The sequence below is a fragment of the Adiantum capillus-veneris genome, chromosome 20 (assembly GCF_014529385.1).
Source record: "Adiantum capillus-veneris isolate H3 chromosome 20, ASM1452938v2, whole genome shotgun sequence".
Taxonomy (NCBI): domain Eukaryota; kingdom Viridiplantae; phylum Streptophyta; class Polypodiopsida; order Polypodiales; family Pteridaceae; genus Adiantum; species Adiantum capillus-veneris.
In genome coordinates this window covers 120,774,936-120,796,096 of record NC_140950.1, presented here as the reverse complement: position 1 = coordinate 120,796,096, position 21,161 = coordinate 120,774,936, and the positions used below count along the sequence as shown (strand labels likewise).

The 21,161-nt window shown below is 37.8% G+C and overlaps 1 protein-coding gene and 1 pseudogene across 2 annotated transcripts; one reads left to right on the top strand and one right to left on the bottom strand.

Annotated features, from left to right (window-relative positions):
- Positions 1-9,950: 9,950 nt before the first annotated feature.
- On the bottom strand, positions 9,951-13,498 carry LOC147433178 (vesicle-associated membrane protein 722-like). Of its 2 annotated transcripts, XM_086491723.1 has the most exons (4): positions 13,147-13,498; positions 12,023-12,482; positions 10,306-10,362; positions 9,951-10,078 (listed from the first exon to the last, which is right to left on the bottom strand). In XM_086491723.1, exons 2-4 carry the CDS (start codon positions 12,311-12,313, stop codon positions 10,010-10,012), a joined length of 417 nt encoding a protein of 138 aa, XP_086347849.1. In that variant the 5' UTR covers positions 12,314-12,482; positions 13,147-13,498; the 3' UTR covers positions 9,951-10,009. The 2 variants fall into 2 exon arrangements, with proteins under 2 accessions (XP_086347849.1, XP_086347850.1); XM_086491724.1 differs by lacking the exon at positions 12,023-12,482.
- A 4,891-nt stretch (positions 13,499-18,389) lies between these two features.
- On the top strand, positions 18,390-19,103 carry LOC147433177 (uncharacterized; annotated as a pseudogene).
- The last annotated feature ends 2,058 nt before the right edge of the window (positions 19,104-21,161 follow it).

Below are 21,161 nucleotides of genomic sequence, written 5' to 3'. Positions count from 1 at the left end.
CCATAGGCCAACTCTCTAGATCTTCAACTGATGTAGTTGAAAGAAAGCTTGAGACAAAAAAAAACCATCCTAATATAACAAAGAAAGCATACAAGTGGGTCCCTAAAGCTTCTTTAGTAACCATGACTGATGCTAAAAAACGGAAGCCTCGTAAGAAACGTCCCACTCGCTCCAAGAAATGTAAGAAAACGTGGCGCTGGATTCCTAAACGACTATTAAAAGCCCAAGGATACTATGATGGAAATGAGCAAATTTGGGTACCTAAACGTAAAATGTGTCCTTCCCTATCGACAACAAACCCATATGAGTCAAACAGCGTAACGCTAAAGCCAATGACAGACCGTGGGAAGGGAAAGATCACAGAATGCTACACACCTAGTCCAGAGCTAGTTTGGGCTCCAAGGCAAACCCAATTTATTCCACCTAGCTCAGGAAGGGTGGAGTTCCATGAAGCTTCTAGCTCCTCATGTAATACATCCATAGAGGTAAAAGCTTCTACATAGCCTCCATCTATAGTAATGGACCTCAATGAAGCTACAAAAGAATCCACACCTCCCATTGTTCAAGAATCACCTGATAAACCACTTCAAGTTCGATCCTGGGAGAGTACCTTACCACCCTTGCAACTTGACGAGGAACCTAGGGTAATAGAAAACTACTGGCAAAAATCCTCACCTATTACCGACTGGAACAATTGGTTTCAAAGGGTGACAAGCTCATTTCAAACGGTATGATCTACCCAAGGAAGGGGGGAGTGTTTGTGGACATCCATCATTCACTTGCTTCCCTCTCAACCTTTCTCCCTGACCTCTTAATCTCCGATCTTAGGGAATGTATATATAAAGCCTTATACTCACAAAAAAAAGATAAAAAAGTAAAAGAGCAAGAGCCATCACACAAATCATAAAAACAAATTATGCACAAGAACACGACCCTTGTAATATTTGCACTCTAACCATCATCTATTTGCGTGTACAGATATGGCTAGTACGCTAGAGTCATCCACTCCTGCCTTGGGTGAGAGGTACCCTCGTTACTTTTCACAAATGTTTCACATGGTCTTTCCAGTGCTTGCATGTGAATGGGATTTGATAGGTACGCTAGCATGTGAGAGGAATTTTGAGGAGTTAGAATGGCTGATACGCCTCTTGACCACGTCTGATCCATACTTAGTAGAGAGCGTTTCTCCCATTGCACAAGCCTACCCTTTTGACCAAGATGACTATAGGCGTCTAGTGACCTTCTTAGTAAACATGGGCACCTATGATGAAGAAGAAAATTTACATGACTACACGGATGGCACATATGGTTTCATGGATGATGACTTTGTTTATCTCGACGATGAGGATAGGGGTTTAGCCTTAGGGTTTCCCACCAACCTCTACAATATCCTATTCCCTTGACTCTTTCGGAGGAGTGAAAATAATTAGGTTAGGGTTCCTTATGTTTTTTGTTGTGTTCAATAAGTGTTGGTACCTTTTCCCACTAATGTGCCTTCTGGAGGTATTCCTTTTGTTTCCTAGTGTGTACAAGAGCGTGTTGCTATTGATAGGATTTGGACCTTCATGGAACCTTTCTCTCGTTCACACTTCAAATCAAGCGCGACCATCAACACAAACAGGTGTTTTATGTCCATTAGCATTGCCCTTATCTTTTTGCATCCATGTTTGTCTGCTTTGATTGTGATTGGTAGCATAATATTCAACGCATTTGCTTAGTATCAAACATTTAATTCAATGTAATGTTTTGTCATAATCACTTGTCTAGGTTTAAAAATCAAGCAGTCCGACTAAGCTAGTTTGACCAAGCTAGGTATTAGAAATCTTCTCTTAATACCATGGGGAATGCCTTCCTAATAAGCAATGGTTACTTAGGTTCTTAATCCGATTTAGGCAGCATTGTATGAAATGTACTAGGGCTTTCTAGTGGGCTTAACCCTATTGACCTTTAGCTTAAGTATTATAAAGGGAGTTTACTAATGTGATGAGCCTGGGGAGGGTAACAGTGTTATATGACCCCCCAATCAATTTGTCTGTCTATTGCATATGATTTTTAATTGTATATGAGAATGCAATTACTGTGGCAATGTTGTTTGATTTTGCAGTCATTGAAGAAGACTACGCACATCCATGTCGACTGCTCTCCCATCTCGACGAACGAGCTTCAACTGAATAGCTTCCGAGGACGGAATCTACATCAGGAAGGGGGACATGTTAACCCTCACGGCACACAGACACCCTATGATCTATAAACGTTGTATTATTTAGAGTCACGTACCGAGCTTGTCAGACCAATAGGAACAGGGTAAGGGTGATCGCCGATGACAGGCGCTCTAACTAGAATATTCAAAGAGTTAGTTGGGAAAGTATGGGCGCCCAAGTGTGAATGGGGTGAGCTCATATAAAAGCCACTAAACCTAATTTTTACTCATTCTCTCATTGTGCAATAGAAGCTGCTCTTGCTCCATCTCCACCTTCTCCTTCACCATCTCCTTGTGTGTGTGTGTGTACGTGTGAGAGAGAGAGTGAGAGTGTGAGAGTGTGTGTGTGATCGATCGAGCGTTGCGGCGGCACGACGGCGGCGAGGCGGTTGAGCGCGGCGTAGCGGTGTCTCCCTCTTCTTCGCGGCGCGGGAATCCTTCATTCGCAACTACGCATGAAGGTGAGTGACACACCATTCTCCCTCGTGAGCTTGTCTGTTGTATGACTCTGTGCTAGGAGCCTTTGTGGCTCGCACACGGCGCGTAGCAAGTCCCTAGCCGTGACATGAATTCCGATAAAAACTGGCATAGTTATGACCCCTGGAAGTTTACACTGTGAATTGAGTAAAATAGGTAAAATTGAAGGGTTGCAGTAATCATTTAAGCATAGACTTTATTAAAGGCCTCCTAGATATTTACAAGATATTTACTAATTAAGCAAAAATAGGTCAAAATATAACAGAATTGATATTTTAAAAGCTGGCAGGTAATGGGAGGGTCATCACTGACCTGCCAGGGACTCATTTAGCAGTAGGGTGCATTTTTTTGACTTGTAGGGGACTGCTTGAACTGCAATCAACTACCTTTTTCAGTCGGTGAGAGCTTATGAGTGCCAGAAAACTATAAATAGGATCCCTAGCTTCACATTTTAGACAGACTCAGAGCCTTGATACTCTCTCTCTCATCTAGAGAGAACACTACGCAAAAATCATTAGAGATTAATCTCTAATTGATTAACCTAAACGATAATTAGCCTAATCTTTCTTAACTAGCAAGGTTAGATTAAGCTATTTTGTTAATAAATCAAAGATTAGGCCTATGTATACTCATAAAACCTCTCCTAAGTAATTAATTTCATATGATTATTGTAATTAAGCTTAGTAATATTAAGCTAATTAATTATCCTATCATATTAGGGCTGAAATTAGCCAAATTAACTATGAATGGTAAATATATTAATTAAGCTTAGATTAAGTTGAAGTAATTATCAGAGTTGCACTAGATAGTCATTAAGCTAAAAACATTATCCTATAATTTTTTGAGTAATTTTCCTAATTAATTAGGCAGAATTACTCTATTTTTTTAGCAAATTAAATAGGAAAAATTAGTAAATTGATTTCAAATTCCGTGATATATTTATGAGTGGTTAATTAAGAGTAACAAAATTTGTGATCATTAGGAGAAGCTCATATAATTAATCTAGCTAATTACTTTAGCAGAAATACTCTATTTTTTGAGAAATTTAAATAAGGGAAATTAGTAAATTGATTTCAAATGCTGTGATATATTTATTAGTGGTTAATTAGGGGTTATGGGACTCGTGATAATTAGGAGAAGATCATATAATTAATTTAGCTAATTACTTTAGGAGAAATACTCTATGTTTGAGAAATTTAAATAGGGGAAATTAGTAAATTGATTTCAAATATTGTGATATATTTATTAGTGATTAATTAGTTGTTAAACAACCAGTGATAATTAGGAGAAGCTCAGATAATTAATCTAGATAATTACTTTAGCAGAAATACTTTGTTTCTTGAGAAATTTAAATAGGGGAAATTAGTAAATTGATTTAAAATGATGTGATATATTTATGAGTGTTTAAGTAAGTGTTAAAAAACTTGTGATAACTAGGAGAAGCTCAGATAATCAATCTAGCTCATTACTTTAGCAAAAATACTATGTTTTTTGAGCAATTTAAATAAGTAAAATTAGTAAATTGATTTTAAATATTGTGATATATGTATCAATAGTTAATTAGATATTAAGGAACCTATGATAATTGAAAGAAACTTAGATAATTAATTTAGCTAATTACTTTACCAGAAATACTCTGTTTTTAGAGAAAATTAAATAGGGACAATTAGTAAACTACTTTTAAATGCTGTGAGATATTTATCAGTGGTTAATTAGGTGTTAGAAAACCCGTGATAATTAGGAGAAGCTAAGATAATTAATCTAGATAATTACTTTAGCAGAAATACTCTATTTTTTGGACAATTTAAATAAGGGAAATTATAAAATAGGTTCAAATTGAATTGATTTATTTATTAGAGGTTAAATAGATGTTATAAAACCCATGATAATTATTCTAATCTCAGATAATTAGTTTAACTAATTATTTTAGTGGAATTACGCTATTTTTAGGGGTAAATTAAAGGGGGAAATTAGTAAATCATGTGCTATAATTACACGCTATTGTTAAGAGCTGTATTAAAGGGTAAAGAGGCCGCGATAATTATGCCAAGGTTAAAAAAGTAGTATAGATATTTATCTAAGTCAAATTATACTATTTCTAGCTAAAACCTAAAGAGAGAAATTAGTAAATCATGTGTTATAATTACATGCTATTTATCAGAGCTGTATTATAGGGTAAATAGGTCGTGATGATTATTCCAAGGTTAGAAAAGTAGTATAGATATTTATTTAAGTTAACTTATACTATTTCTAGCTAAAAATTAAAGAGGGGAATTAGTAAATCATGTGTTATAATTACATGCTTTTTATCAGAGCTGTATTATAGGGTAAAGAGGCCGTGATAATTATGCCAAGGTTAGAAAAGTAGTGTAGATATTTATCTAAGTCAGATTATATTATTTCTAGTTGAAAACTAAAGAGGGAAATTAGTAAATCATGCTATATGATTACATGCTATTAATCAGAGCTAGATTACATGACGAAAAGGTCGTGATATTTATGTAAAAACTAAAAACTTAGTATAGATATTTATCTAAGTCAAAATATACTAATTTTGGTTGAAATTTCAAGGGGAAAATTAGTAAATCATGCTATATGATTACATTCTATTTATCACAGTTAGCTTACATAATAAAGAGGCCATGATAAATATTTCAAGGTTAGAAAAGTAGAATAAATAAATATTTATGTAAGTCAAATTATCCTAATTTTTAATGAAAATTGAAGATGGAAATTATATAATTAATTTAGAAAATAATAAGATAATTACAAAAGGTCAAGAATATCCTTATCTACTTGTGGTAATTATACCATAGTTAATTAGTGAGGTTAGTAAATTATAATTGACCAAAAGTCCTATTTTTAGCAAATGATTAGTTAAAATAAATAGACTTTGTGGTTAAAAATTTTTAGAAAAATTATAGTAAATGTAAACCTATGATATCAACTTAAGGAAATGAAATCTTTAAGAGAAATTAAATACAGTAAATATTAAGCTCAAAATAAGTAGATTATTAGCTTAAAAGTTGATGGGAAAATTAGGAAAAAGATATAGAAAATTATATAAAAGTTAGGAGAGCTTAGAAAACCCTTAGGGAAGCGGTGGAAAAAGTTATCATGCCTATAAAGACAAATAAGAAATTACTAGGTCAAGAATTTATCAATTAAGACTATAAATTTAACCTTGGATGGGTTACAGTTGAATACAAAGGTTAAGTCTAGATTTTGAATTATTTACCTAATGATTAAACGACCTTTTTATAAAGATAAGAAGTTATGGCACCAAAAAGAACCCGAGCAAATCCTACATTTGATGATGAGGACGTAGTTCCAAAACGAACTAGAGCATCGCACGACAACGAAGCCGGGCCTAGTAGTAGGCCTACGGAGGAGAGTCTTCAGGCGCCAACGCAGCAGCAGATGGCCAATCAATCCGAGGTGGGTGTTCCATTATTCAATGAATTCTTTAGTTAGTTTAAGCTCTTTTATAATTTAGCATTGCATACGTAAGAAGGATAAACTGGCTGAAAAGGGAATGTAACTTCCAACGTGCATTTGTTTATAATGTAAGAAAGAATTGTTTGGGTTAAAACTGGTTGAATTAGGAAAGATATGTTTGATCATCCTTAAGACAACTTGTCTCAAGACACCTCCGACTCCTTAGTATAAATTGATGATAATGATTGGCTTTCTAGACACGGTTAAGTCGGTTACCCCCATGAACGATGAGTTTCTACTCGTGTCATGTCTTGATGTTTCTACATAAGTTAGGATACCGTTTTTTATCCTAGGGGAGCCGCCCGGTTGTATGGGCAATTGGTTTGGTGTATGGGCACTCGGAACCTTGGGTGGGGGTTTATCCACTTCGGATTTGAATAAGGAATGGGTGTCGTTTTTCACCCTTAGGTGGTCTTGAGACAAGAAGAGTACTGATCATGGTTATTATGGACAATGTTTTTATTGACAGTACCCTGTCTTAAGTTTAAAGATGTCTGTTTTCTAAAAAATGCTTTTAATGTTGTCTTCAAGGAGTTACTGTGTTGGAACGTTAAAAGAAACCATTATTTTAAATGTTAAAACAATGTGATAGTAAGATAAATGAATCTTGTGTGAGTGCGGGGTGGCAAGTGGGGATTGACTAAGGTTGTCAATCATGGACGGGTGGACCTGATTAGTTAGGTAACTATCCATTCCCGCACACTAAAACGTTTAGAAACTTCTCACTTGGACGAGGAATCCACCAACGGCTGTGCCCTCACATATGCTAGGGGGAAAAAAGCGTTAGCTGAGGATACCTTAGCCCAATATGTGGAAGATATACGGCCGAAAGACTTTTGGGATTGTTAATATGTTATCCCGTTTCCGCTGTGAGACAGGACTATGTCTTCTTCTAAGGCTATAGACCCAAGCCATTGTCAATGGCAAAGGTTTATTCCTTGGATTTTTCTTGTCTAGAGACTCCGATTTTTATAAGGCCTAGAGGCCTGTCAAGGATCCCATCCCGATCTTGGTGTAGTCCGGGTTGGGACCATTACATTAGCAAATTTCACTTGCCTTACATTCCAATAAGAGTGGTAAAATCCCACTATAGTTTCGCCGCCTTCTTTAGCACGCACCTGTACTCCTTGTGTCTTACAGTATCGCCTTCATCTTGTGGGTGAACAGACTCTATAAGTGTTTGCTTCTTTCTCTTGATGATGTCAATAATTTCTTCATGGAATTCACTCTTGACTATGCCAACCACCTCACCCAAAGTAAACTCAACCTTGCTATTCAAAATCCTCTCCTCTAGAACTTTATTCAATTCTGTAGCAAGCTCAATGTTAAACTGTAGTTTGTAAGCTGGTCCTTTTGACTTACCTTTTGTTGGCTCCTTTTTCTTTCCTGTTGTAGATTCCTCCATGGTCACTTTTAGTGAAGGTGCCTCCTGTGTTGGTTGTGCTCGCAAAGGTGTTGCAACATTCCTCCCTCCACTTCTTGTAGCTCTTTTCAAAGGACCTTTATCACCAGTTTCACGCCTATGCTTGTCTTGTACAATGGCTTCATGGCTTTGGCAGTTTGTAATGCAAGCATGGATAGACATTGAATCCACTGGATCACTCCGCCCTGTTTCTAGTCGTATGCAATCATCTGCCTCATGTAGAATCTCTTTTGTAAGATTTCCCTTTTTAGCTAATTTCATGGCATTTGGCCAAAGTGGACCATGATGATCACTCACCCCTTCATCACTAAGAGGCTCAATTTTTACTCAATAAGTAGCTACATCAACTGAAGAGGCGGCATGGTTCTTTTTCATATCTTCAACTGAGGTTTGCATTCCCCCCTTCCCCAAAGTTAGTTCTCAAGGGTAGACCTGTCTCTCTTAAGTGGATTTTACCATCCTTAAAAAGACAACATCTTTTGTCAAAGCATAACTAAAACTATCAAAATCCCTTCTTACATGGTCTGTACTATCACACCAAATACATCTATTAACAAAACCTTCTTTGGGCTCTTGTCTTTGCATAGGAAGTGGCCTTGATGGTTGGCCTTTTCCTTCAAGATTTGCAAGCTTCACCTTCAAGTCACGCATTCCCTTCACAAGCTCATCTAGCATAGACTCATCAAACTTAGGAGGTATAAAAGTAGGCTTTACCATTTTGTCAAAAGATGAGGTGGAAGGACTTGTAGTGTCTACTACCATCTTGTGTCTTCTTGTTTGTTGTTTGGCAAGCAATGAGACAACACCTTTAACTTCATTCCAATTGGTTTTTAGTCCTTGCTCAGCATCTTTATCTTCAAGAAGAAGCTCCAAATTTTCTTGAAACTCTTTACCTGTAGGTTGTAAGAAAAGATCTGTCTTCTCTGCATCTATTGTGGCCCTTTCTATCCTGATGAGTTGTGCATAGCACCGCTCAACTTCCCTAAGTAGCTCTGTTATTGATAGTCCTTGCTTTGGATTGACTACCCATTCTAAGAATGTCCTTTTGATCACTCTCTCAGAGTCCTTCATGAAATAAACCTCCTTTAAAGCTACTTTGAGTTCTTCCCAGTTTCTCCTATGCCCATCTTTAATTTCCCTAACATGTTCCCTAATTTTTGGAGCAACAACTAGCTCAAAGCTTTGAATCATCTCACCTTCTGACATGCGATGCAACTCCATCTCCTTCACATACTTGCGTAAGTACTTAGTTACATCTTGGCCCTTGAACTGACCCATTATGTTGACGATCGCTTGTATGGCCTTGGTTGCTCAAATCTCCCTTCTTTCAGTGGGATGTTGTTGTTCCATGAACATTGCAAATGCTTGAAACATTTGCATTGTTGTTGGGTCAAAATGCATTACCTGTTGCTCAACATGATCACCCATGGTTACCCTAAAACTCTTACCCTGGCCGATTCACGTCGGGTTCACCAAAAATATATCGAGAAGTTTGCAGTCTTGTCATGAAAGCACCGGGCTTTTGGCTGTGAGAGTTTATGAGAGAACTCCAAAAACTATATGAAGGAGTTATACCATGGATTTCATAAAGTTTAGGGTTTGGAAGGAAGAGGAATCAAAGAAGCCCTACTGTTTCTCTCTTAGAAGGAAGAGCAATCAAAGAAGCCCCACTCTCTCTCTCTCTCTCTCTCTCTCTCTCTCTCTCTTACACTCACACACACAAAGAAAGAACACAAGAGAAAATATCAAAACAACAAAAAGATAAAAACATCAAGGCCATGGTCGTATTGTATCATGGGTAATATAAAAGGGTTAATAGATGAGTTAATGGCATTCAATCTTTGCCAACCAAAGATGCTACAAATTGTAATTTACCCTAGATATAGGATCTAGCTAGGGTGTGAGATAATAATGAGATAGTAGAAAGAAAAAGCCAATGCTTTTTACCCCAATTTAAATAGACGAAGCTATTAACGCTTTTTCCATAGTACTTTTTGACGATAAAGTAAGAATATGTTACCCTTGAGATAAATAATAGGATGAGACAGAAAGCTTATTATTATACTTAGATATGCATATGTACATCATAGGCAATATGCTTATATATGTAAAAGGTTGCAAGATAGGTCTTGTAGCATTCGTTCCCACTATGTGCGTATCACAACACGACCACATGTCACAGCATGACAACATCATGGCGGCTTGGCACGAGCATGGCTAGAATCTATAATTTTAATATCATAAGTTATTAAGTAGGATGCAAAACTTGCAACACTAATAACACAGGCACTACGATGTCAACATTAAGACTATCACTAGTGTAGTTATGATACATGGTTGCACTTAAAACCTTTACAAACTAATAGCCATATAGAGACTATAATCACAAATGAAATTGATAGTGCCACTACTCACACTTTGATTTGATGTATCTTTATTTGGTGCTTGAGGTGCTTTCCTTGCCTGTGAAAGCTCTCCACCTATATACATGAAAAAAATATCAATTTGCATTCTAAACCTTACAAACCACGTGGTTTGAATTTAGAATCATCCTCTACAACCTAAAGATAATTCCGATAAAGAAATTTGAGTTTATAAAAAAATGGTGTAGTGCGATCTACATGTAAAAATCACTATTGGTTGTAGCTTTTCACATTTGTATCGTGGATATTATGGATTCTTGAAAAAATGACATAAGATGACTTACATGTACATTAAGAGTCTCGTTGTTTATCGCATGGGACTCTAGATGGAGATCATGAACCTACAAAAGTAAAGCAAACAAATTAAAAATAGTACATTGCTTTTAGAGGAAAACGGCTTAGCTTAGACATTAAAATTTTAGAAAAATCTTATATTTACTTGCAAGAGATATGGTGTTACCTTAAAAATGCATAGTCTCGAAATGTAAAATTTAAGATTTTAGATGGAAATGTAGTGACAAAAGAACGCTTTCACTGAAATGCGTGGAGAATAAAAGCTATCAAATATTTTGATAGTTACTTGAAAAATAGATATTTGAAATTTTAAGAAGGCATGAAAACTTCTCTGACATTGATATTTTGATAGTCTTGGCTCTTTGAAACCATGATACTTCAAGCATTACCAAAATGAAAAACACCACAATATAGTAGAGGCTATATCACAATATGCTTTCTCAATAGTAAGAAGAATAATAACAATAGAGCTAATAGACCTTGCACTACTAGTATACACAGAAAGTTGTGTCATATGTCGCAACTCTATGAAATCTACAATAAGAACATGTTGGGTCATATAAGACACTGTATAGTTGGTCCCATACGATTTGACCTTAGGAGACAATATGTGAAGAGCATGATTGTCGTGAAGAAATGGTTGATGACTACACTTAATCCCAAAAGTATCCTGCATGGAGGAAAAAGTGCACAAAAGTAGTATGTTTTATAAGGAGATCCCACATAATACTACGAAGTGCATGTTTTGCAAAAATGAGAATGATCACAAAACTTGCAAAACAAAAATATCACAAAGAGAGGTCGAAACGAGCCCCAGTAAAAGTACTTGTAACGCTCAAACCTCGCAAAAGAAAAAGCTCAAGCTAGTGGAGGGGAAAAAGTTCTCTTGCAGACCCGAGTGTCTTTACATAAATCACTAGGATGTCATGGTAACACAAGCTAATAGAGCAAGTTATACAGCCAATGGAAGAGAGGGGGAAGAAATCTAATTAAATCGAAACATTGGCTTTATAACTTCAAACACAAGAAGTTCTCCTCTCAGGTGAGTGAATAATTATATGGATGACATTCATTTTAGGGAGACAATCGAATGCAGTACATACACAAGAAGTTTTAGACAAATTCTCACAATAATTCCCACATTGTGACTTACCTCAACATCATGAGTTTCTGTGAGGGAGGCACCGTTTACCTAGCTAGGTATGGGGTGCCTCTCGAGCAGAAGCTCATGATGTTATGCATGGTATGGAAAACACTGAAAAAGACTCCGTTTTCCTACATGAGAATATTTCTAAATCTTCTTGTGATACCATGTGGGTATAAACTATATCCTAATGAAGGAAAACTATATCCTAATGAAGCATTATGATATCATAAGAACCTAATTACATTATGAATCCATTAAGACATATCCCCTTATTGGTGGCACATGACCACTCTATGGAAGCATTAAGACTCCTTGAATGGGGATGATTTCCCACAAATGAAGAGGCAAACAATATGCATTACTTTTTATGCGTTTCAATTTTTTTGCAATTTTCTAACATATATCTAACACAAATTTTTTGTAATTTTAATTCTAACATATATCTAATATGCATTACTTTTTATGCGTTTCAATTTTTTTGTAATTTTCTAACATATATCTAACATGGATGGAGAGAGAGAGAGAGAGAGAGAGAGAGAGACTTAGTTACTTTTTCTTACCCTTTGTATGTTCTCTGTTGCAATTTCCTTTATTTCCTCGACTTGGTCCTTTATGCTTGCAAATCTTACTATTTTGTGAGAGTGCTCTACGTAATATTGCATATGCTCCTTCAATTTCCATCTAGAGGGAGAAAAATTCAAGTGAAAAATCACCACAACACTTCTAAGTGATGTTTTGATAAGACACTTGTGACTATACATTTCATATTTTCTTTTAAAAGATAACCACTTTTTTCTACCAAAACAAAAGTCTAGCTTCAGAAATCGCATTTGGGTGGTGCGTTCAATCATGATCCTTGTTTTATGTACCCAAAATCTTTGTGAAATCTATGTGTTTGAAAGTTTGAAGCAATTTTTGTTGCATCTCCGTAACCCCGATAGAAGTCCGCTTTGATGCATTGTAAAAATGCTAGATCAGCAATATGCTTTCTGCTTAAGTCATTTGAAACAACCAAGAAATCTGTTACAAATGTTCAACACCAATTATGTTAGTCGGAGTTTTTGATAAGAAACAACTCTTATTTGATCCACCAACGAACATGTGGGAATCTAATAATCCTTGTGAAGATTGGTTAAAACTTCAATGTTATATGATGTGCCTTAATACTTCATGTTAAGCAATACTTTTTTGGGCTAATGTATGATGAAGACTCACAAGAAGATTTAGAAATTTTATCATGTAGGAAAAGGGAGTCTTTTTCAATGTTTTTCGAACAATGCATAACATCTTGAGCTTCTGCCCGAGAGGCACCGCATACCTAGCTAGGTACGATATTTGGGGGTAGGGGACCACCGGGTTGGGGGTCCCCTGTTCCCAATCGTACCTAACTAGGTATGCCATGCCTCCCTCAGAGAAGCTCATGATGTTGAGGTAAGTCATAATGTGGGAATTATTGTGAGAATCTGTCGAAAACTTATTGTGACTATGCTCAAAACTGTGCTAAGAAGTTTGAAGTTTTCAAGCTTTAAGAGGCGTAGCAAGGGGATATAGAATGCTTTTGGTGTTAATTATTTAGCAAAACACCATGCTAATTATCTTTTAAATGATAGGCTAATTTCTAAGAATTATATACAGTAAAAAGAATGAAGACGGAAAATAATGAGAGTAGTGGTATTGGACGTACTGAAGTTGTCCTGAGAAAGAACGTAGAAGGTGTGGCGATTGCAGGTGAAGGTGAGCATATTGCAGTTCGTATCGTCAGCGTCAGCGTCATCGGACATATGATCAAGGGAAGAGGCCGAGGGCCGATGATGATGACCGGCTGGAAAGGGATAGAGGTTTCCGATGACTAAGGCAGCGAGGGAGGAGCAAGCAGCGGAGCCCAAGGGCGAGTATTCGGCCAGCACTACTTCGCCACAAGCTAACATGCTGTACAGCAGCCCTTGCTCATTAACATGAGGTGGAGAGAGAAAAAGAAACAGAGAGATCTGTATTGTCTGCAAACCCAAAGAGGGGTTGTCTAGTTTAATAAGCCTATGTGGCAGATTGTGCTCCTGCCGCGTCAGCTAAACGGCAGGCCCAGCTTTGAGGAAAATGGAGGCAGCTCTCGCCAAACCTGTTGACTGCCAAGGAAAGAAAAGACCCATTCTTTGTAGGTTTCACTTGACGTTGAAAAGACGGTGATATAATTTGGTCACGCCATATGACATCTGTCGAAAACCTTTTTTGCCTTCCCGGGCCTTCCCCCCTTTGAAGTTCTGGAAGATATCCTCATTTTTGGTTTTATAAAAGAAGCTTTATAATCAAGTTGGGTTAATCATACTTTCAATTTTTTTATTGATGATTGAGACTTATCTTAAATTTTATTTTAATTTAAAATAGTAAATGGATTTTTTTATTTCATTTTCATTTTATATATGATATGTCTTTATTTTTTTTCCATTCTATTGTTTTAAAATGTTGAAGTGAAACTTTATTTATACTATTACGATCGATCAGCTGTCTTCGGCGGCCTCTCTCTCTTCCTCTCTCTCTCTCTTTATCGCGTGCACATGGGCTTATTTTATTTTTGACTTTAGCCTTCAGGTCGTAGATTGTGACACGTGTAAAAGGCTCCCCCTTCCGTAATATTATGTTAGTAGATAATTGTAGTAAATCCTATGGACACACACACACACACACATTAATAATGAATGTTTTTAATTTCACATTTCATTTCAAAGCCTCACATAGCTTGAATTTTTTTACATTCTATAACTTAATTCTTGTCAATATTCAGGAAAGCCTCTTTTATTAAACGACCGTCAGTCGAGTTCTCTCCTCACAAAAAAGCGAACCGGAAATTCTACCATAAATTTAAAATTTGTAGGATTTTTGAACTATTTTCTCACATATTTCACCAATTTTTCTTCCCTTTACTATGGTTTGCAACCAGCTAGTCTCGATTTTCAACTAGCTCAAGGGGAAGCTTAGGCAATTCTTTTTCAAACATTGATTCTATTTAAACTCAACCTAATGATTTTATCACGTTCTAATTGTTTTAGAAAGCCACCGTGATTCTTTCACTTGTTTCATTTGATGTGGCTCCTCCCCCCTTTCAATACCAAAGGTTGCTATGTTTTTTTGCTACAAATTTACGAGCAGTTTCCATTTTGTGGAATCTCACGAGATTCCATCAAGAGAACCATCCGGGCTCTAAAACTTGCAGTCCGTAAAAGTTGATGTGCTCCAATCGAACTTAAAACTTTTGGATTCTTTTTGTAAGCACATTGTCATCGCACACAGATCATAAAACAAAAAACATATTTAGTACCCGTCGCCTTTTCTCTCCACTTGCCTCGTCTCATCTCTACCATGATGTTGTCAGGCATTTTTTGGATGAGCATAAAGTCAATAGATCATGCCAAAAAGCTTGCTAACTAGCCTCATGTATATATGTGTATATAGTGCTTTGAGTCTTGGGAGTGACCATGTAAAAAAAATTTGTACAAAGGTTTGGTTTTTCCGGGTTTGGGTACTAGTGTTTTGGGTCGTTCGAGGCCCCAAAACATGATTTTCAATAAGTAATTTCAGCCGTGCTTTAAAGCTTGTGAATCTGACTTTCGTTCGAAGTGGGCGGTCTCGACTTAGAAAGTGATTGCAGATACATGCGACAAAGGCAAGTAGACCAACTTGATTATTCGAATTAGAAATGTTGAGATTTAAAATTTCTAGAAGTAGCCGAGGTGGTGGGCTCCAAGCTGTACTTTACGGTGTGTCATTTAGTGAGACCGGAGCAGCAAGTTATGCTCGTGGAAAGTTGTTTGGGAAGTTCTCTTACTTGGAGGAGGAGCTAGAAATTAACATGGACATGAGGGAGTTGAGAGGATTGTGGAGGAAGTTACCATGTGGCATGGGAATTATCCCACATGGGAAGGGGTAAGAAGAGAATGGGGGGTATATAGGGCAAGTGAGGAACTCCCATAGTTTGAATCACTTGGTGAGGAGCTTGTCTTGTTGGGCTCGTGGACTCTTGGGAGATGGGGGCACCTTTTTCCAGTTATTCACACCTGCGTGCCCAAGCGCTCCCTCCTCTTTTGGTCCTCTGGACAAGTGCCCACCCCTTGCTCCAGGCTTTACCAGAAAAGGCCCAAAATGAACCATTAAAATAAAGACCCCAAGAGGCCATGTCGGCTCAGGATAGAGAAAAGAAAGATTTGATTAAAAGGGTAAGAGAAGCCCCTTTTTAATAGTTGCAGCACCTGCAAACTTTCCAGAGAGCTCATTTTTAGCAAGAGAGAGCACACCCCCAACTTCGGATGGCCATATCTCTCTCATTTTTCCTCTGTCTTTTGTCTATGGATACTCTACGAATATCTACTAGAGACGAGCTACTTCATGATGTCCTTGGGTTCTCCTGATTCCAAGTGTGCTTCATGCTAGAAGGGTTCTTCATAAATATTTACAAGTGCTTATCACAGGTGGTTCTGGCGGTGCAGTAGTTCTTCCTCTCGATGGTGTGACTCGTGCAAGGATATAGAGGCACTCGTTTTCCATGTTTGCACACTAACATCACTTTCATGCCCACACTCGAAGAGCAAGTGCTCATGTGCTCTAATTCTTGTGAAATATTTCTATTTTGTATCCAAAGAATGTAAAGGGGATGTGGGTCCTTATGGACAACCGCCTATGTATGTGTAAATTGTGGACATCACTTGAGGCGGTCATGTAATTGGATTGCAACCTTTCGAGGGTCGTGAGGTTTTGTGAAGCCAAACACTGGGGGGCGGGTTACTCAATGTGAGGTGGATTAGGTACTTGAGCGATCCATCGACATCCCTTGAACTTTCAATGTCACATGTAAGTGTTTTTATGGCAATCGAACATGGCGGACAAGTTTCCACAGTTTCATGGATTTCCTAATGAGAATGCATGGACTTTTATTGAGAAATTTGAGGTCAATGGCTTATTGCAAAATATACTAGATCAAGCTATATTGTTGCGGTTGATGCAATATAGTTTACAGGATGAGGAAGAAGTTTGGTTACAAAATGATTGAAGAGCTGGTGCATGCACAAACTCCAGGGGTGGTTTTGGATTACAATCGTGTGAAGAAGGCTTCTCTGGCACAATACAGGAGCATTGAAGCACCTGAAATTTTGGAGTATACTCAAAAGGCTACTCAAAGTGTTGATGATTTTGTCATGTAGTTCACCCGTTTATGGGATAAATGTGCATGAGCTTTAGGAAATGAAATCCCTCCAGCCATGTTAAAGAAGGACCGCTGTGTGGAAAACTTAAAGGAAAGTCTGAAGTTTAAAGTTGAGTTCAAAAGGCCCGCTACCTTCGAGAAAGCAGTCACTATCGCCAAGGAGAAAGAATGGAAAGCTCAGGTTGCTATCTGTGACGATGTGGTTTGTTGTAGTGAGTAGGTTTTTTCTAGTATTTCTTGATAGGTTTGTAGATATTACTAAGTAGGTGTTCTAGTAGTCCTTGGGAGGTTTGTACTACTTGTTGAAAGGTTTGTAGCTGTGACTATGTGGCTTGTTTCAGCGAGTAGGTGTTTGGTAGATTTATAACAAGGTGGTTTCTAGGTGTTTGGTAGCTCCATAACAAGGTGGTCTCTGGCATTGTGACTTGTGGTTTCTAGCTTTGACTAGGTGGTTTTAAGAAGCAGTTAAATGGTTATCAATAGTGCTTGGGAGATTTGGGAGGTTTGTAGCGGTAGATGCTTTTTTCTATAGCACTAATTGGGAGGTTTCTAGCAATTCTTGGGAGGTTTCAAGCTCTTTGTGGGAGGTTTCTAGTAGTGATTGTTAAAGAATATGATGTTAAAGAATATGTCCATTGTGCTATGGGCGGCCGGACACTGACTTTACAGTGTTGTAAATATACTTTGGATAATAGTTCAAAGAGAAGAAGAGAAGAGCAGCTCGTTGAATGGCTGTTGCAGGGTAACGATTGTGTGTGTGTGTGTCTCGATGTGTGTTGGTGTGTGTGCGTAGTCTTCTTTTCTACCTTCTCCATCACCTGTGCACTCTACAAAGTGGTATCAGAGCTTAGTTTAAGGAGCTACAGTCAATACAGAGATTTCCGCAGCTCTGGAAAACAGCAAAAAAGAGAGGTTTTTTTGTCATAACTCCCTCACCCGAACTCGGAATACAGTGATCCAGGAGTCTATCTTTATGTTTTTGGACATTCCGGACACATTGACATACTCAGATTTGCCAAAATCTGTAATTTTCTGCAGCAAACAACCAGATCACACAAGCATAGGAGATGTCCAGTTTTGCACTCGGCAATAGATTTACAGGTTACAGGTGAAGAATTCAGCATTTACACAGGTTTTGGAGAGCGACATAGAGCTTTTGCATCATGGTATTGTGTTATCGAAGATTATGTTTGGTTGTTGTGGGTCCGTTATGGACAACCGCCTATGTAAGAAAGGTTGTGGAAAGAAGTTGAGGCGATTATATTGTCAGATTGAGTACTTTGTGGTTATGTATGGATATGCGGTTAATGTATTTTGAAAAACTACAGCCTTTGTGAGGGTCGAGTGAGGTTTTTTGAAGCCTTTCCTTGGGAGCTTTGGTACCTTGGCAAGGTGGATTAGGTACTATAGCGAACCTCCGACTGTCCCCGCGAAAGACCTCATATGTCGTTTACGACTATGGGAAGAAGGTGGATGTATGGATATGTGGTACAGAACAACGTATGGATTGCATTTGCATACAGGTCCATGTGGATATTGTTTTAGAGTATTTATGCATAGTACTGAGTCAGTCTGTGGCAAAGTGAGTCAGTGGATTTTCTCTTGGCAGTGAGAGATTTTCTGTCGGTGTTTATGAGCACTTTGGTTGAGATTGTCAATTGAGATAATGTCCAAATATAAACGAAACTCTGCCGAAATTTTTTCAAAATCCTTTGGAAGAAATTGAGAGAGTGAAGATGACTGAAAGTTCAACTCAAGTCGCACAGATTGTTGAAGAGAAACTGACCAGAGAGAATTACAACATATGGTCTCACAGGATGGAAAACTTTATCATGGGCAAAGGTTTATGGGATTATATTACAGGTGAACAAGAGTGTCCCGAGGTTGGTTTGGAACCAAACATAGAGAATGTTGAAGCACATAAACCATGGCAAGCAGGAGTAGAAGCTTACAAGAAGTGGATCGAGAATTCAAGGAAAGTGATGCATTGGATTTCACTATGCATTAGTGACTTCTTTATACCACATGTGAAGAAGGCTCAATCTCCAAAGGAAGCATGGGAGATACTAGCAAGAATGAACAGCTCCAATACAGAACCACGAAAAGTTCACTTGAAGCAAAGGTTACATTGTGTATGGCGAGGAAATAGATCCATATCAGATTATGTGACAGAGATAAAGCAAATACAGGAAGATCTTACGAGCATTAATGTTGAAGTTCCAGATGATGACTTAGTTTCAGTGACATTGAATGGTTTGGGACCGGAATACAAGTCATTGGATACATCTATATTTGTTCAAGGACACATGCCTGATTTTGAAGAGTTAGTAAACCTTTGTTTTCAAGAAGAGGTGAAGTTAGGCAAGTCAGGTCATTCTACATCAAATAACAATTCCAGAGATTAGGTTTTTTACTCCAGAGGTCGTGGAAACAATAGAGGTGAAACATGAAACTATGGTCGTGGAAACAATGCTGGAAGAGGTCAATGGAAAAACCAACAAAGCCAAAGTTACAATGATTATAGCCAAAGAGGCAGGGGGAGAGCCCGACCTCATGGACGTGGAGGTGGACGATTTGTACATCCTCAAAGAGATGGATATTGTAACAGATGTGGCATTTATGGTCACTTTGAAAGAGAATGTTACACAAGGCTAAATCAAAATCATGATCGTGGTGGAAGAGGACGAGGTTATGGCAGACATTGAGGAAACTTTGTTGGATACAATCCTCATGATCAAAATATATGTGACAATAGATTGAATGGACATTTATTTCCTATGGAGCATGTAATTGGAAGCATGGTGGACCCACATCATACAGATGATTGGTATTTAGATAGTGGTGCCACAAATCATATGACATATCATGGTGAATGGTTTGACAGAAAACAGAAATTAGAAGAGGATGAGTTTGTCACTATAGGTGATGATACTATGCATCGGATTACACATGTTGGTTCAGTTCTATTGCTAGAAAAAGACTGGACATACAACACATTGGGAGATGTTTTATATGTACCTTCAATCACAAAGAATTTAGCATCAGTTGGACAAATGACAGATCAAGGGTTGCAAGTCCATTTTAATCGTTATGGCTGCTTCATAGAGGAATTTCACAAAGGTAGACCAGGCAAGATATTGGCACGTGGAAGAAAGAAAGGTCGCTTGTTCTCATTGGAAGCTGGAGATCCATGTTTACACAGCGGTATGTATGCAAACAAATCAGCCACTCAAGATAATTGGGCAGAGTTATGGCATAAGAGGATTGGTCATGTCAATTTTCGAAGACTAAAGCATATGCAATCAAATCAAATTGTACATGGATTACCAAAGTTTGGCAGATTGAATTTTGATCATGTTTATGAAGCTTGTCAATTTGGAAAGCAATCTCGTTTACCATTTCCAAAGAGGGGGAGAATTAGCAAAAGTCCTTAGGAAATTGTTCATTCAGATATTTGAGGACCTTCTAATCATGCTACACCAAATGGTTGTCGATATTTTATCACATTTACGGATGATTACAGCAGAATGACATGGGTTTACTTTCTAAAGGCAAAGTCAGAGGCATTTGAGGTATTCTTGGAGTTCAAAGTTATGGTTGAGAAAGAGAATGGTTGTCAAATTAAATGCCTATGTACAGATGGAGGGGGAGAGTACATGTCACAGAGTTTTGATGATTACTTACGTGAACAAGGCATAAGAAGACAGATTACTTGCAGATACACGCCACAACAAAATGGAGTTGCTGAGAGAAAGAATAGAGTCATAGCAGAGATTGCAAGAGCCATGATGAATGAGATGAATATGCCATTAACATATTGGTCTGAAGCAGTTCATACAGTAGTACACATTATGAATCGAACACTAACAACTTCCATTCATGAAATTTCACCTTATGAGAGACTTTATGGGATCAAGCCAACAGTTTTCAAAGTTTTTGGATGTGTTTGCTATGTTCATGTTCCAAATGACGCAAGAGAAGATGGAGCCAAAGGCAGTGAAGTGTATATTCTTGGGCTACCCAGTTGAAAAGAAAGATTACAAGTGCTATGATCCAACGACAAGACAAGTTTATGTCAGTAGAGATGTCAGATTTTGTGAGCATGAACCATGGTATAAACCAAAGCCAGTAATGATAGAAGATGAGTATGAAGAGCAAGAGAATGTGCGTCATGTTGTTGATAATCCAGGACCATCAACAAGAACTATTTCAGGACCACATATGGCAGAGGAGAGTACAAGAAGTGTCAAACCATGGAGTGGTCGTTTGCGAGATAAGAAGCAAGACGAGAAAGGCAAGAAGAAAGTGGTTGAAGAGAGTTCTAGAGATGAAAGCTTCAATGAAGAGCATGGTTTACCACATTTGAGGACACCTGGCAGTAAGCATATTGAGAAATATGTACCCCCATATGCAAGAGTTGAAGAGAAGAGTGCACCACAGTTGAGAAGATCAGAGAGGGTGCGTTATCCAGTTGATAGATTGACATACAACGGTTACATGCGTACACA

Coding starts and splice junctions, on each gene's coding strand:
- LOC147433178 (XM_086491723.1), bottom strand. CDS start 12,313: ATGATTGAACGCACCACCCAAATGCGATTTCTGAAGCTAGACTTTTGT. Junction 10,363..12,022: donor CAACAGAGAACATACAAAGG/GTAAGAAAAAGT, acceptor TTACTTTTGTAG/GTTCATGATCTCCATCTAGA. Junction 10,079..10,305: donor ACGAGACTCTTAATGTACAT/GTAAGTCATCTT, acceptor TCATGTATATAG/GTGGAGAGCTTTCACAGGCA.